Source organism: Molothrus ater, chromosome 2 (assembly GCF_012460135.2).
Source record: "Molothrus ater isolate BHLD 08-10-18 breed brown headed cowbird chromosome 2, BPBGC_Mater_1.1, whole genome shotgun sequence".
Taxonomy (NCBI): domain Eukaryota; kingdom Metazoa; phylum Chordata; class Aves; order Passeriformes; family Icteridae; genus Molothrus; species Molothrus ater.
In genome coordinates this window covers 6,880,334-6,897,430 of record NC_050479.2, presented here as the reverse complement: position 1 = coordinate 6,897,430, position 17,097 = coordinate 6,880,334, and the positions used below count along the sequence as shown (strand labels likewise).

The 17,097-nt window shown below is 45.0% G+C and overlaps 1 protein-coding gene and 1 long non-coding RNA gene across 7 annotated transcripts in view; one reads left to right on the top strand and one right to left on the bottom strand.

The window, feature by feature from the left end:
- Window positions 1-565: 565 nt before the first annotated feature.
- LOC118690310 (uncharacterized) lies at window positions 566-9,034 on the bottom strand. Its single transcript, XR_004980758.2, has 2 exons — window positions 3,837-9,034; window positions 566-3,026 (listed from the first exon to the last, which is right to left on the bottom strand). It is a non-coding gene; the product is annotated as an uncharacterized LOC118690310 (long non-coding RNA).
- An 816-nt stretch (window positions 9,035-9,850) lies between these two features.
- KDM6A (lysine demethylase 6A) overlaps window positions 9,851-17,097 on the top strand; it is a 153,599-nt gene continuing 146,352 nt past the window's right edge. For 2 of the 6 annotated variants that reach the window (XM_036389098.2, XM_036389107.2), the window contains exons 1-2: window positions 9,855-10,461; window positions 10,666-10,729. In XM_036389098.2, coding sequence (XP_036244991.1) covers window positions 10,304-10,461; window positions 10,666-10,729 — 222 coding nt within the window. In that variant the 5' untranslated portion in view covers window positions 9,855-10,303. Of the gene's footprint in view, window positions 10,462-10,665; window positions 10,730-17,097 lie in introns of all 6 variants that reach the window. The other 4 variants (XM_054514067.1, XM_036389122.2, XM_036389091.2 and 1 more) reach the window with 4 other exon arrangements.

Sequence of the window (17,097 nt, the reverse complement as noted above, 5' to 3'; positions counted from 1 at the left end):
CAACCAACTGAGTTGTTTCTGCACAGGAATATACCTTTGTGGACTCCTGGTGAAGAAATGCATTTATTGTTGTGAAGAAACAACTTCCAATAAATTCAGTTTACTAAAGAAATCTATCTGCAAGACCATATAACTGCTTAGATCAAAAGGTAACAACATTTTAGAAAAATAACCAGAAATTTCCATAAAGCAGAGCTTCATTTATCTTTGAAATAAAAAGTTAACAAATTTCCACAACAAATAAGCCTGCACCCTTCCCTTTACTCAATATATGCTTGGTTTCATTACATTTTACTGAGCTAAATCTTATGTATTTCTCATCAATATAAATTTGGCCAATCTGCAAAATCTGAAGTACTCTCCCTGATGTAATTTTACTAGTTACTCTGAAGTCATTAGCTGGTATTATTCTTCCATTCTAAATACCCACAGGCATGATTCTAATTTTGAGTACAACATTTAAGCTTCTAATACAAACAATTACATGTTCATGGGGAAAAACTTTCTGAATATTAATGTAGAGGAGGAATCATAGTGCACATATTAAGGCTGCAAAGCAAGGAGATAGTAGCTAGAAGTTTAATTTTTAATCTTTAAGCCTCATGGTCTTTATTGTTTATTTATCATTACTTTAAACACTTTTCTGAATGGACATCTCTAATTCCTAAACTTCCCAACAAGCATAATGGAAACATTTCAAAGCTGGGCTTAAGAGGCAGTGGTTAGTTCAGGAAGATAATCTTTATAGTTATAAACCTAAGAATTAATATAAAAGACACAAATTCTTTCCTAAAAGTTTCTGTAAATAGTGATATAAAAAAAAAAAGTCCAAGAACAGTGGAAAAAAATCAGATAGAAAAAAATTGGTAAGAGTTTTCTTTAGAATGAAAGAAGAGTGTGAACTATTTTCCTATATAATCTACCAGTTTCATCAGTTGTAGATTATGTTCCTTTTTTAGCCTTGCTGGCTGTGTAGAACTTGCTCCTTTTTGCCCATGCTCCATTGGGAAAGAAATGTGTACAGAGGTAATGCAGCAAGTGTTATCTGGAAAAATGAGTTATTCCTCCTTCTCTGTGGATCAGGAGTTTGATTCCCAGTAACAGCTGCTGCATCAGAACAGCAAAAAAAGAGATTGTGATAAAGACTAACAGCAATTTGTCCAATTCTTCCAACTTAAAATCTAACCAGCAACCTAATAAACAATTACTCAGAGGTAGTAAGGAGTTAGTAGTAGGTCATTTCTATGGCTCATAAGCTTTTAGAGATACCAGGTTTTTATAATTTTTAACTTGGTTTTTATTACTGTGATAGCAATCTGCAGTCAACCTCAGAAGATGCAATCATTTTACTGTGCTGGGCAGCCATCCACCAGCTCCTCAGGCACCGCTAGGAACAGGCTGAACGTCCTTACAAAACAATCTCGGGATTCTTCACAGCAGCTGTCAGCAGTGATGCAAGATTTATTAACAAGACAAGATTTAATTGAATTCAGTATGCTGCTCAATAATGCAACCACTGTATCATCCGTTCTGGCATTTGATTTCACATTAAATTGGTGTTATTCCTAAATATTTTTCAGCGTGCCACACAATATTGCACGGGGATAATGACCATAAAAGTTGTCTGGAAGTGGCTTTCACCTTCTGTCTGGAAGTTTCTGGGGTTTTGAGGATTTTTGGTTGGTTGATTTGGGGTTTTTTTTCTGTTTGGGTTTTTTTTTTATGGAGTGGGGTGGAGGCTGGTTTATTTTTTTTTAATGGAGGCTATTTCAATGACTTTGCCTCAGTTTCTAATATAGCTTTGCAAAGAGTTAAATCAGTGATGCTGAGGGATGGCACAGGGTTAGTAAGAGTGGCAGGGAGGGGACTGTCAAAAGCAGGGGGTGCTTTTCCCAAATAAATGTCATGGGACCCCTCCTGAGGCACCATCATTTTGGTGACCCTGCTGTGTCATTTTTGACAAAGTGCTGACACAGTCATTTGTTTGGCTAAGACTGGGGGGAAAAAAACAAACCAACTCCAAACCACATGATCCTTTCTGCTTTTTGTCAGACACTTGTCATTTTAACACAACATTCATGTTCTACACATTTAGTGGAAAACACAATAGGGACAGAAAGAGAAGTGGAGTGACCGGTGAGAAGAATTCAGCTACAGAAAAGGCCTCTGTCCAAGCACTGCCCAAACCCTCCTCACACACTTGGCTCTTTCCTCTCCTCTTTGTTCACGGAATCACAGGATGGGTCAGGCTGGAGGGGACCACTGTGGCTCATCTGGTGCCACCTCCCTGCTCAAGCACATGGCACAGGATTGTGTCCAGAGGGTTCTGGAAGATCTCCAGTGAGGGAGGCTCCACAGCTTCTCTGGACAATCTGTTCAGTGCTCAGTCACTGCACAGGAAAAGAAATTCTTCCTCATGTTCAGGTGGAACTTCTGGGCATCAGTTCCTGCTTGTTCCTCCTGTCCCACTGCTGGACACCACCAGCTGCTGTTGGGATCTTCCTTTTTGTACAGCACCAAACCACCCACCCATGGCAGGGTTTGGAACCAAACCATTCCACCTGGGAGACAGAAACTCTGACCCTCCTACTTGTATTTCCCACGTGTTTTTTGCAGACCACTGACAAGAAGCACCTACACTGCAAAATCAGTAACCCCTAATAGATATGAAAAAATTCAGCTGATTGATAAAAGAGGCTTAACAGTAGGTGTGTTGTTCTTCACTAATCATATATACTGTATTCAGAGAGACAGAAGCATAAATAGTGCAGGACGTTTTGTTTAGCATGGGTTAATGTAACAGAAACCAGGGACAACACTGAATTTACAAGAAAACCTGGGTCCTGCTTGATTTCCTGAAAAAAGGAACTCTGATAAGCACTTAAATTTTGAAAGCTTATCTAGACTGATCCATTAAAAATGGGGCTTGATCTTTACTGAGCAGAAAGTCTCTTCAGAAGGTATTCCAGAACCTGCAGGTTCACATTCTTGGGATGGTGGGATTTTTCATTAGAGATATGCCTGCACTGAAGGAATATGCAATAAAACCAAAACCAATCACTTACTAAAAATCCCAAACCAATTACACAATAGACAACAGAAGTACTTAAAAATCACACGTTTGTTCCCTTCTCTGTATAGGAAACAAAAACTATGATCTGAACAGGAGCAATATAAATTTCTCAAGACTGTATCCTGGTCCTTTTTTTGTACAGATCACCCTTGGGAAGAAATGTATCCATTCAGTTTCAAACTTTTATGTCTTTAAAACAGTGCCAGGTGCATCATTACTTCAATGGTCTCTAGACCAGACTGGAGTAGCTTGGATGCCTATATGTAAAGCATCTGAGTTCATCAGGGGATGTGGATATTTTTGATTGAGAGGAAGGAATAGAGGGACTTTCTTCTCAGTATACTAAGAAGCCATTGGACAAGTGTTTTGTTATGTTAAGATTTGAATTCACAATTTCCAGTGAAATTTTGTGTATCCACTAGTGGCAGAAAAATACCAAGTTAAGAATATCAAGGCTTTGGAAAACATTGCAGATTCCCAATGAAGCTTCCCTTTGCTGCCCCAATTCCCAAGAAACTTTTGTCCCATTGAGACTAATGACAATTTCCTTCCTCTCACTCAGCTTTCAGTTTGGGATTACATATCCATGGAGAAAAACACTGTTTTGATTTTCCTCAGAAGAGAAAACCACCACAGGACTCATTTACAGACAAAAAAACCAAACCAAAACACCATTAAAGAATGCACAAACTGACTTCAGTAGCACTGAGTATATTTTCACAAATACACAACTGCAAACTTCCAAACAGAAACCAAACTGTACCTTGAGAAACTGCAAGATGGGAAATCCTCCCAACCATTCCCAGGGATTTCCTGTTTCACAGGTTCCCAGCTGAAGTGCAGTTGAAGGGGGATGCAAGGAAAAATGTACTTAAAGGCAGGGTTAGCTTTGGATTTCATCAAAGTCAAGCTGTGGTAGAAACTACTTGTCTTCCTCACATCATCCTGGTGGGCTTGCAGCTCTGTGAGAGGCCTGATCCAACTCTTATCGACAAGAAGAAGACACAGTGGAGCACTCCTAGAGAAATTCTAAACATAACTTGCCTCTTGATAATAGCAAACTTAAGAACATTTTTAAAAAAGAGCAAACAAAAGAAAGCACATTTCAGTTTGGTGTTTTCCTTATCTTCCAGTTACATATGATGAACACATTTACATGCTTTGAGTACAACCCCATTGTGCCCTAGACATCAAATTAATGGAATGCCACCTCATTTTGGGAAGATTCAAAAATAGAAGAGTTGTCCTACAGCAACTGAATCTGCAGATTGAAGCATGATGTTTTATTTCATTTGGAATGCTCTGACTCACCCATTGCTGAGAGGGAATCCTAAACTGCTTAGACAAGGACAGAGAACTGTCATTGTTTGTGCTTAGTAAGTGCAAGATGGAGCTTCCTGAGCTGAGGCTTTGACTCTGCCACACCCAACGTCCCAAAGCTGCTCCTGCTGTTTGCACCTTTAAAACTCTCACCTGGGCACCAAGATTTAGTATCTACCATTACCTGTGCAAAATACCTGATTTTAAAAGTGGCTGAAGAAGAAAAAGACAATGAGACTGCAGCCAAAAAGTGTTTAGATTACTTATTGAGGATTTTGTCCTTTTAGACATCCACATAAAAAGCAACATACACAACAGTTGAGGCTTTTAACATAAGTTATTCCCAGATACTTTCTCAAAAATATTTGTGTACGAAACACTAAATTAAATCCAGTAAGAGCATGTGGCATCTTCTGTTCTTGGAGAAAAACAAAAATACCAGATAATGAAGTATTTTGGATAATAATATTGGATTCTGTCCCAGGATTAGCAAAAGTTAACAAGATATCCATTCACCTGGGTTGCTGAGCATCAGGATTGGCTCTTTTCAAATGTTTACACAAAAACCATCATAATTTTGCTCAGAGCTGGTTTAGAAATGTGATCTGTTTTTCACTTCCAAGCCAGAAAACCAGTAGGCTGCAAAGGTATCAGCCCAGCAACTAATATTAAGTCAATATATATAAAACTACCACAGAAACAAAAAGATGGGATTTTCTCCCTCTTCTTTACAGCATTTGCCAAATTCTATGAAGTTACAACTGTCAATCTGAAGACAAGGTAATATATACACAGTATTTTATTATCAGCTTCTCAAATTCCTGCATGGAAACACATGCAAGAAACTTCAGTTTCTCTGCACGGTTTTGGAAGAGCAGAGATCCTTGTTCAGGACCATCTCCTGTCAAACAAGTGATTTCTTTGGAAGGTGGCAAGTCATAAACTGCCACATCTGGTTCCTAGGGGGAAGACAGACATTCACCTAAAACTACTATCATAAATGAAAGCATTTCCACATTTGGAATGCACACCAAAGACACAACCAAAAGTGCTGGAGGTGGGAGGTACAGGCACAATTGAGAAAACATGTAAAATCTACCAACAGTAGCACTGTAAAGGAACCACCTCCTGGACAAGGATAATTTTTGACATTATTTATTTCTCCAAGTCAGCAGAAACTGTCAGTTGGTATAACACAGCTCTATATACTGCAAAAATAGGACACAGATATTCTAGCAGTTGTTTCTTCACTGGTAGAGCTTCAGCAAAGAGGTCCCTGAGTTCATGCTGGCATGCAGAGAACTGGTCTCTCTTACACAGCAAATCTACAGAACACCCCAAAATGCCCTGATTTCTGAATGTCATCAAACAGCTCAGAACACAGTTAAGGTGGTGACACAAGTTCATGGTTTTCCATGTTTGGACTGAATTGCTGCCATGTTGCTGCACAGGGATGGATATTTCTGCTTACCTGGTGACTGTGTGGACTTCTTATGACCATGAATTACCACTTAACCCCAGATGAATTCCAGCATCAAGCCTTTCAAAGACAATCCAGGTTTTAAACTCATGCTAACCAAGGACAGAGACTGCAATAGACAAAAATGACTACGTGATCCAAGCAAGACAGAACAGTAATAATTAGGGCCTATAACCAAACATTTAGACTTTATTTTTAAAACTTTCATTTAAAAAAAACTGTATTTTCTTTCTTTATAATAACCAATTTCCTAGACTAGTTCACTCCCCTTACTACCCAAAGCTAGCAAAGTACTTCTGAGATTAAAAAGCAATTTTCTCTTCAACATAGTGATAAACAGCATTGTGATGATTTTTTCCTGTTTTCAATAATAATTCTCCTATCCATGAATTGGTTTTCTTTATTGCCAGCAAAAGCATTTGTCATTTTTTGTGCGGAAAAAACCCCAAAACAACCCAAAACTTTGGGGTTTGGATCAGCTTTCCCACTTTCTTGACCACCACATGGTGTCAAAACACAGATCATCACACAACACCCACCAGAACTTTAATGTGGGTAGTACAAGGAACATGTAAATTGCAGGTAATTTTACTGCTAACTCCTGGACAATAGAAAAGCCACTGCCAAAGTATAAAAAGGAAGCACACAGGATTTCTGTTCCTAATATCAAGAAAATAGTTTAGCAATTTAAGCTTTTCTTCTCTCACCTTGGAGTAAAAGAAAACAATAGTAAGGAAAACAACTGCAGAAAAAGAGAAGTGTTAATGAAGCTGCTTTCTCCAGAACTGACCTATTGGCAGATTTTATTAATTTATGCTGCTTTCCCTCACATGTCAAATGGCCACATATTTCAGGCAGGTTGACTAAAATTTATCAAGATGGCAACAACATAAGTATTAGATTTATGTTTTGTAGGACACAAAGTGGCCTCCTGTGGGTTCTGTTGGCCAGCCTGCTTTTTTCTTTGCTGTCTTTCAATACGTGCACGTTGTCACATGAATCCAAGGCTGTCTCATCACATTCTACCTGCTCTGCTGCAAAAGGATTTGCCTCATAGTCAGAGGCCTCCTGAGCTATTGGGAGCATAATGTTGACTCCACACCTCAAAATCCTTTCTCAAACAGCAGCAGCAGCAGCAGAGATCACACTGGCTCCCAAGCTTCTTCAGACTCTTGGGTAAGGAGAGCACCTCTGCCCTCATTTGCTCAGCTGGTCAAGGCTTGCAGCTGCCCAGAACTTCCAAGAGCAGGAATGAAAACTAAACCAACTGGAACTGATTCCAACACCACAGCTTTTCCAGGGATGGATCTTGCTGCAGGTGACTATAAAGTATGCCTGGACTATTCATGAGATTTGAATTGTATCCAACAGGGACTGATCTACTGCTCCTTCAGATTTCCTACCTGACTTGGAGGTGACAGCAAATAAATAAATAATAAACAAACAAATAAATAAGGGCATTTGGAAATTCCATCCCAGCAATTCAGGCAGGGTATGGGGGGTTCAGGGTGGCACTGACAGTACTAGAGAGGTAACTCAGAGGTTGTGAATTCAGGTGCACACAAGTTTCAGCTGGACAAGGACTCTGCTTCTACAGTCTCATGATTTGCTCTGTTGTTCAGTAATCCTTTCCTTCCACTGAAAAATGGTTTTGTCTACTCCCATTTCTGCTGATTTATACTCAGGATACTGCAAAGTGGAAACTTTACACCTGAGAGTCAAGATTGAGAAACAATCTGCATTGAAACCCCATATTTATGGCACATTCCCAACCAGTCAGGCTCTTGGCACCGATTTTGGCACCTGAGGAAACTCTGCTGAGAAAATCCATGACAGAGAAGAAGCCATGGACAATACAGATGAACACAGATGTCTGATCATAGCGTTTCCACTATTAACAGACTGTGGCCCATTCCCAGAACCAAAAATAACTTGGGTTTTATCTGGATTTCAAACTTGCAAGTCCTTTAAACACAAATGCCTGTCTCTTATACCCTCTCAAGAAACTGGCTGCTGACTCTTTTATGAAGAAATGCAACATCATCAAACCCAGATGCTTTTTTTTGTTCTTCCTGCATTTGCATCAGAAAGCAGAGCTACATTACAGGAGTCTGCTTTTAAGAGCAGCATGGACACACTACTCTGAGCCTTCATTTGCATTATTTAAGACTTTGTCTTGACCAGGTCTCCATTCCTGCCAGTGTCTCTGCACCATCAGGACCAGAAAACACGTGAGGATCCACCTGAAAAACATCACTGACACGTTAGTTTAACACTTACAGAGGCAGAAACAGGCTTCAGTGTTGTGAGCATGATTGGAGTGGGGCAATTAAAGGAGAACCAGCAAGCAGCAGGCATCCATTGCGTAGGCTGGTCTTTGGCCCTCACTGAATTCCCAAAGGGAGCTAACGGGCTTTACTTTTGCTTTAGAGCACCTAGTAATCATCGAACAGGAAATTCAAATGGGAAAAGCCAGCCCAGACACGGAGCTTCAGTCAAAAATCAGAGAATTGATGCAATGTTGTTACAGAAGGGCGTTCTGATCCATTTCCAGCAAAATGGGACTGAGCTGTGCCCTCACACACCTACAGCAGGGCTCAGTTCCTCGTACACACCACAGCAGAGCCAAGATCGAATGATCTGCAAACACGTTACTTAAAAAGCCCTAAAGCCTCCTGGCTGTGTGGCACTGTAAAGAGAAACGGGGTCCCTTGGGCTCCTGGTTGAGCTGGGAAGGATGGAGGAACCCAGGGACAGTGTGGAGGCAGAGGAACAAGCGTGGATGTCACATCTCCGAAGTGTTCATGTTGGATAGGTCTCTGAGTAACCTGGTCTAGCGGAAGCCGTCCCTGTCCAAGGCGCTTGGGACGAGATGCCCTCTCAAGTCCCTAAAGGCAGTCTATGCTGCCCAGGTAATGCCTCATCTACAGGTCGGGCTGGAGCTGCGCTAAGCCGTACGAAGCAGGGAGAGCAAGCAGCAAATCTCCTTTCCTTCCCATGCCTAAAGACATTCAGAGCTTTACTCACACTCGAGACGTACCCAGGAGCCCGAATTCCCCGCTGTCGCCATTCCCGTCCCTCGCGCTTTTCCCGCCGCTCCGGCCGGGGCCGGGCCGGGCACTCCCCGCCCTCACGCCCCGAGGCCCTCGAGGCATCGCGAGACTTGCTGTGCGTCTCGCGCGAAGCGCGCGCGGCGGCCCGCGCCACGTGACGGCCGCGAGGGCGCGCGCGCGCCGGCGGGGCCCGCTCCACCTGTCATGGACTCCCGGGGGAGGCGGGGGTAGGCGAAACCAACGGCGGGGGCGGCCCCCGCCCTTCTGTGCGACCGTTGCACGCCGACCAAGCATCTCCCTCACAGCCCCATACAGCCCCGTTCCCGCTCCGGGACGCCTTTATTTTCCGCTTGTGTCAAGAGCGCCACGCCCGAGGCGGGGCGGGGGGGGTGCGAACGTGCCTACTGCCCCCCGCCGGTGGGACATGGCGCCTTCCTCAGCAGCGTCCACTCCTCCAGCACGGAGCCCCCGTTACGCAACTCCACCCGCGAGCGCAGCCCTCCCTCGTTCCTCCTCCTCTTCCCACCCCGGCGCCCGCCACTCCCGACATATCCCCCCCCCCCCCCCCTCCCCCGCCGTTCGCTTTTAACGGCGCATCCCAACCTGCTGGTGCTCGCTAATCGAAAAGCTCGTCTGACTGACGGCCCGCTCGACCTATCACAAACGGCGGCTCTCCGAAACCCCACCCCGCTTATCACTTACCGACCAATGGCGTGAGGCCGGCGGGGGAGGCGGGCGGCGAGAGCCAACCAAACCGGGGCGCAGCGGCGGCGGAGCGCAATGACTGACGTAAGTCAACAAAGGTCACGTGGGGCGCGGCGGCGGCGCTCATTGGCTGCGCCGACGCGGGCGGGCGGGGCTGGACGGGGGGGGTCGCGGTGGCGGCGCGCGGGGTCCGCGGTGTGACACAATTACAACAACTTTGGGCAGCGGCTCCGGGGAAGTTTGTACGGGCGGCAAAACACACCCCGAGCCACGGGGCAGGCAGGGAGGGTCCGCCCGGCTCCCCGATACCTCGGCTCCCCGCGCCGCCGGCGGCGAGCGGCGATGTAAACACCGCTCCGCCGCCATCCGCAGCCGCCGCCTCCTCCTCCTCCCCCGAGTCTCCAGCGCTGGGGCTCCCTCCCCCCTCCTTCCCTCCCTCCCTCCTCCTCCTCCTCCTCCGAGCAGCGGGGCTTCCCCCCGCCTCCCTCCCTCCCTCTCCCCTCCCCTCCCTCCCTCCATCCCTCCCTCCCCCTCCCTGCCGGCTGTTGTTGTTGTAATAAAAGTTGTGGTGTGTGTGTGTGTCGGGCACCCCGCCCCGCCCGGCGCTGGGGGGTGTTGGGGGCGCGCAGGGAGGGGGGGGTGCGATCCGCGAGTTAATTACGCTGCGTTTCCATGAAATCGTGCGGAGTGTCGCTCGCCGCCGCCGCCTCTGCTGCTCCTTTCGGTGATGAGGAAAAGAAAATGGCGGCGGGGAAAGCGAGCGGCCAGAGCGAGGAGGACTTCGCCAGCTTGACAGCCCAGGAGAGAGAAGCCCTATCCGGCCTCGACAGGTACCCGCTCCCCACTGCGCCCCGGCCGCCTCCGTGTCCCGGCTCGGCCCGCGCTCCCTCCGTGTCCCCCCGCTCCCCTGCCCGCTGCTCCCCGTGCGCCGCCGCTCCCGGGCCGCGCTCTGCCCTCGCCCGCCCGCCGCGCTGACTCTCGCTAACGCCGGTGCCTCTCTCTCCCCTCCCTCCCGCCCGCTCCCCTCCTCGCAGCCGGCTCTTCGGATTTCTGAGGCTTCATGAAGATGGCGCCAGAACGAAGGCCTTGCTGTTAAAGGTAAGCGCGAGGGTGGATGTGGAGCGGGGATGGGGGGGGGAGGGGGGGGGGTGAAACGGGGGATGGGGAGTGAGGCGGCCCCGCCGCCCCTTCCCTCGGGACCCCCGGGCCCGCACGGTGAGTGTGTGCAGGGGGTGTGCGGGGGGCACCGCCACCTCCGCGGGGTCTCAGCGCGTTGCTGCCGCCTTTGCCCCTTTCCTTTTTAGCCCCCCCTCCCCCCCCGCCATTCTCTCCGAGCGGGACGAGGGGAGCGTGGCCATGCGGGTGCCCGTCCAGCCCTGGGACGGGAAAGTGGCGGAACCCGGGGCCGGGAGCGGACGGGCCGGGGGAGGGGGCGCGGGGGCGGAGGGGGGGAGGCGGAGGACGAGGAGGAGGAGGAGGCGGCAGCGGGGGGAGAGCGAGGGAGGGAGGGCGCGCTCGGCGCTGCTGACGTTGCCGCTCCCCGGACCCTCCCTCGTGATTTTCGCCCCCAGCCGCCGGGAGCGGAGCCGGGGCTGGAGCCCGCAGGGAGCGCGGGGTCCGGGCTGGGGCGGGCGCGGCGCTGAGCGGCTCCCGGAGCCCGTCCGAGTGACTTGTTTACTCTGCGGGCCCCGCTGCCTCCATCCAGCGTGCCCGCTCCTCACCGAGCCCCGCGTCCCGCCCGCCGTCCCGGCTTGACAGGGAGCGGGGCGTCCCGCGGGCTGCTGCCGCCCGGCCCGGTGTCCGGAGAGAGGTGTTTGTCTCTGTGGAAAGTTGTTGGCCCTGTCATTTAGTTAAGTAATGGCTGCTCCTGTCGGCCCAAGATGGCCGGACAGGGAGGAGAAAGAGAAGGGGGGGGAGGTAAACACGAAACAAACACCGGGAGCGAACGTGGGGAGCGTGGAGCCCCCGGTGAAGGCTGAGGGAAACTCTCCTGCGCATCCCAAGTTCTTTCTGGGCGCTTTCCTGCTGCTTTGCAGCGCCGGTGCCCTCCTTATCAACCTGTAGCACGTTCTGCTGCCCATCCGTGAGCTGCTGACAAAGGCTGTGCGGGCCGAGTGTCTGCCAGCTGTGCTTAAAACACCACACGCCAGGGAAACGTTCGGGTTACAGAATGAGTGGAACTGTTTTTGAAATGCCACACGGCTGAAGCGAAGGGGACAGTGCTACTCTGGTTCCTGCTTCCTGGCTTGTTCCTGTCAGTAGTCTGGCGTTTGACACTGCTCATCCCATTGTTGTGCCCGGACTGTATCGTGGAGAATTATTTTTTTTCTGCTGCTGGTTTTGGTTGATCTGAAGATTTGACTCTAAAGCGTGTTGAATTGGATAGCCTAGGCCTGTGCTTGTGTTTGGGTGTTTTATTTCTGGCAGGATTGGAAAAGCTCAATGTCAGGACGTGGGGGGAGGGGGGAAGGATGGAAGGAGAAGCGAGTACACTTTCCTTTCTGCTTATATTTAAAAAGAAAAAAATCTCGCGGTTTCCTTTCGATTTTCAGAGTTATTTATAAGAGCACTTCTTCCCATTAATCAAAAAGGTAGGGGAGTGACATGTCAAACCAGTTAAATAATGTACATTAACTGTTGGTGGACCAGAACTCGTGTCTGCTGTGTGAATGCTGCTGAGGCTATTGGAAATATTAGACCGAATCCCGTATGGGATAGAGCTTAAGGATGCCAGATAGAAAATAAAAGCTTCACATGTCATTAGCTCATCTGTCGCATAAAATCCCTGGTTTAAGTTTAATTTTGCGTACTGTAAAATTAAGTAGTGCGAGGAGCAATTCAGCCTATTAGTTGAGTTTTGTGCCTTTCTTACGTGTAATGCTTTTTAAAAAATGCCAGTCGATTGTAATTTTAGCATATAGAATCTGAAGTTGCAGGGCGTTTTGCTAGTTTTGAAATACGTTTTCAGAATATCTATGTATGTTCTTTTACTGTATTAAGCTGCGAGTCCATGCAGTGAATACTAAAAAAAATCCCCAAGCAAACCAAATATTTTGCTATTTCACCTCAGTTTTCAGATGGTGTTTTGTACGTTTATGAATTGCACAGTAACCTCACAAAGCATGCTCTTTGTAAAACTTGTCTCTGAGAAAGGTAGATTATTTAAGGAAGTAGAAGGATTAAACCGTTGCTGTTCTGTGCAGAGATGTTAGAGAGGAATTTCTTGGTTTGAACCAGTTTCGGTTTTGTTTGTGCTCTTTACTTTGAAGGAACGTGCTTGTGTTTTTGTTACCGATAAGAAGTTCTATTTTTAAGGTATTTTCTGCTTCATTCCTGTTCTGTGTGAAGCTTTATGCAATTTATGCTCTATTGAGGGCTTTAGAACAATTAATCTAGCAGACCACTTTAATTCAATGTAGCAGTTATTTTTATAGTAGAAACTGTGGCCGAATATATGTGCAGTTAATTAATAGGTTTTACAGCGATAGCAACAAAATGTTTCCTTTTGTGCATGGAGCAACAACAGCTAACAAAGACCCTAGACTACATAATTATGAAATCCTGACTGACTGATTTAAGAACCTAGAAGGCAGCACGTTACAGTGTGAGATTTATGTGCAAGTGTAGCAGGTAAGAAAAACCATTGAGTCATGTTTCCAGAGGAATTCTTCACAAAGGCAGAAATTTATCAGTGCTCCCCTCGATGTGAGAGGAGCACACCTACTATTGAACCTTTCCCAGAGGCTGCCAGGCTGGAGCAGTGGGCGCTGGCAGTGCTCCCTGGTTACCTGTGCTTGAGGTGGCAGGAGCAGGGTACCTGTCTGGGGAGGTTCACGGGAGGTTTTGGCTTGTAACTATTTGGGGAACAGCTCCCTTCCCTGCCTGGCTACTTGTGCAGCAGGAGGAGGCTGTTCTGGCCTTAAATTTGGTAGCTGGATGCAAGAAGACACTCCTTATTTTTGGTGGGGTTCACTAAGGTGTGCATTGGCTTGGAGGGGATCGCAGGAGGCATTTGCAGTGGGAACTTTGGTTTAACAAAGCCACACCCTGACAGGATTTAATAATAAGAAAACTGGGATCTCTTTGAGGGATGGAGGGGGCTTCATGTCTAGAGCTTTAGTTTAGTTGTGGGTTCTATTTGTGCTGCAGTCACCCATTTTTTGGTGGTTTTGCTTTGTAGGATATGGGGCTGTAGTATCGTGAACTGAACCAAGCTGTGCTGCTGGGTGTAGCAAATCAAAAGGGCAGATGGCACATGAGATCTGTACAGTTTTATGAATTATTGGAGGTATAGATTAAGGGTCAGGAATATTGTAATGTTGCCCCATGTATTGGGTGTGTGATAAACCAAAAGAAACTTTCCTGTAATGGTGTGTACGCTGTGAGCATGTCTGACAAAGGAATGGAATTTTCTGTTGCCAAAAATTTTGCGTTTATTTTGCAGAAAAAAAGAGCTTGAAAATCATGGTTTGCAGTTAGTGTGGTTTTGGGAAAGAGGGGAGGGAAATTGAGAGATCACCTTTCAAACTGGTTGAAATGCTGGAAATCCAACGTAGTCAGTCTTGTGCTGGAGAAAGTGCTCACTGTTATGCTTCCGTAGTTGACAAGAACATTAACGTGAAGGAGGAAAAAAAAAACCAAAACAAAAACCCTGCTGGTGTCTTGATGTCTCTTTCTCCCAGGAAAGCATTCTAGCAGAAGGTGAAGCTTAAGGATTACTTGAGGGGAGGAGGGTGAGGATATCCATTGTATTGGAAGTGAATTGCAAAGCATTTCCTTTTTTTTAGTCTTTTTTTTGTTTTGTTTTGTTTTTGATGATGTTTCCAGTGTTTAGCCAAAGTTGACTTGATTGCAGTGACAAACCATCGTTTCATAAGCTGTAATTGGCATCTATACAGATGTAGGTTGATGTAGCTGGTCTGATGTATTGGGTATAAGATGCTTGTTAATTCCTATTCATTGAGTTTAATCAGTTTGTCATATCCTGTGGACAAAAACTGAAGCATGTTTCCATTTAAAAGTATTGATGTTGAAGTCGATTTGGAGAGATGAAGTAGTTCCACACAATATGCCATGTTTTAGTCTGTGTTACCTCTCATGGTTTAGCAGCCCTTTTGTTTTCCAGCTGATTTTAAAAATGGTATTTCCTTTGTGTGAAGGCCACATGTGTTGACAAAATTAACAGCGTGCTTATCTGTGCTTTTATGAAGCTTACAAAATAAATGCACAGTGGCAATATTCTTTCATTTTTCTTACAGTTTTAGTGTTGCTTGTTTAAAAATAGTTTCAGACAATGTGAATTAGTATATGTTGACTTTGTCCTTTCAGTGTTGACATTAATGTTAATTTCCTATTAATCCATAATAAAATATACACAGTTTTATTTATAACAAGCTGCTTGAAAAATAATGATGCAAACATTTTAGCAGGTTAATCTTAGTGTAGTAAAGTAGTTTTTTATTTTTTCAATAACTGGAAAGATTTTGGCTTGATTTATTTTCATCAAAACAAAGAAATATTGCTTGAAAAAGAATTAAGAATGTTTGTCTTATATAATGGCAGTACTGGGAATTGAGAAACTGGAAATTGGTACCAGGAGACATTGGTAAGGCACTCCAGGAAGTGGGCAGCCTCTCCAATTTCTGTAAATTTGTATCTGTTTGAGTTGTTTCTTTATGTTTGGGTTTGGCTTTTTGTTAATATGTTGTGCATTTCTTATTACTGGTTTATTATCTAGTATACTGTCTGTCCTGTGGAGCAAGTTGAAGTTGGATAAAATTTTGTAAATTGTGTTATGGGTGGAACTGATTTTCTAGCATTTTTTGAAGGAGTCACGTTTTTGAATGTGTTTATTGGGTAATTTTAACTGAGCCATAGATTTCTTTAAGATCAGTATTTTTTTGTTTTGTAGGCAGTTTGTATTAATAGGGTGCAGCATTCTGGGATCCAATTAAGGTGTAATGAGTGACACATTCTATAGTTCCTGCTTGTTCAATGTTTCTACTTGGAAATCGCAGCCATAGTGTGTATAATGGTTGTGTATCCTGGTACTTGGTTATAGCTTTGCAGTATTTCTACTTCATCCAGTATTAAAACCAATTTTTTTCTAAATGGACATTACACAGTACTGTAAGTATGAAATACTTAGTATGGGTTGATACTTTCACAACTAGTGTTTGAGACTTTTTTTTTAAATAGTGGGATTTTATTGCTCTAAACATATATTCCTGAATGTTTTGGCTGTTCCTCAAGTGTAAAGTACAGTGTTGGTACTACTTTGTGAAGGCAAGAAAATTGATGAAGTCAGAAACATTACACTTGTCATTTTAATGTGTTAATGAAGAGAGAAGGATGGATCTCATGTCCACAAACAAAATGCTTTTGTAGAGGTGTAATTAGGATTGCAGGACACTTGGTGTGTTGGCATTTGCATTTCAGCGAGTTTTATCTTCACTGTCAGGAGACCATAAATAGGGAATATAATGTAAGATATTTTTTTTGTTGAATGCATGTTATATATTGTAGCTTTTAAGTACTGATCTACTGAGTGTGGAGGCTGAAGTGGTCCATTCCTCTGAGTGGTACATGTGCATCATGGTAAGGTAATTTGTGCCCTACTGACTTTAGTAATCAAATAGCCAAAGTGGGCAGTGGTTGAGGATGGAGGAGAGAGGGGAAACACTGCTGTATTTTAGCAGCTGAGGAATAGAGGTTCTGATAAATTATTTAACTTTCAAAAGTGTGAAGAAAAACAGTGGCAAGGGTGGGACACAACTGTTTTCATCCCATTCCAGTAACTGAACGATCGATCCTTTGGTGCATCATGCTACACCTGGCCTCTAGCTTTCACATTTTCTCTAGGTGAATCCAGGTACAGTATGTGAAGAAGGAATAGACAATCTAAAGCTTTGTCTGTGCATGGTATCACTCAGGTGTGCTTTCAGCATGGCTCTGTGCCTCTTGCCAGCCTGCAGGGCTGTTTGTTCACCAGAGTGGGTTGAGTGGACTTGGTAATTATAGAGGTAAAACTATCTGCAAATGTTGATACCATCTGAAGTAAGTGTTGAAAGCATCTTCTAAAAGCTATGCCATATGTTTGTTATACCATTTTAGAAAAGAGTAGATGTTTCATGCTTGGATAGCTTGGTGCATGTAGAAACATTTGTTTTCATTGCATTAGTGAGATGATACAAAACTAAAGAGAGTCATGGAAAATGTTTATGGCTATAAAGCAACTTCTTCTGAGTAACACTTGTCACAAGACTTCCCAGTGCCAGAATTATATGCCATGGCCTGCTGTTGTTCTTTATCCCTCTGACAATTAGGCAAACTTATGTTCTGTGGAGAAATTAAGTTTTGGTTTCCAGCCTTACAGGTTCATCAGTTAAACCTAAGGTTATTCTCAGATTACTGAACAAAAGTAGTTCTTCTTGGTCCTCACCTGGTAGAGTTTTTTGATAACAGGA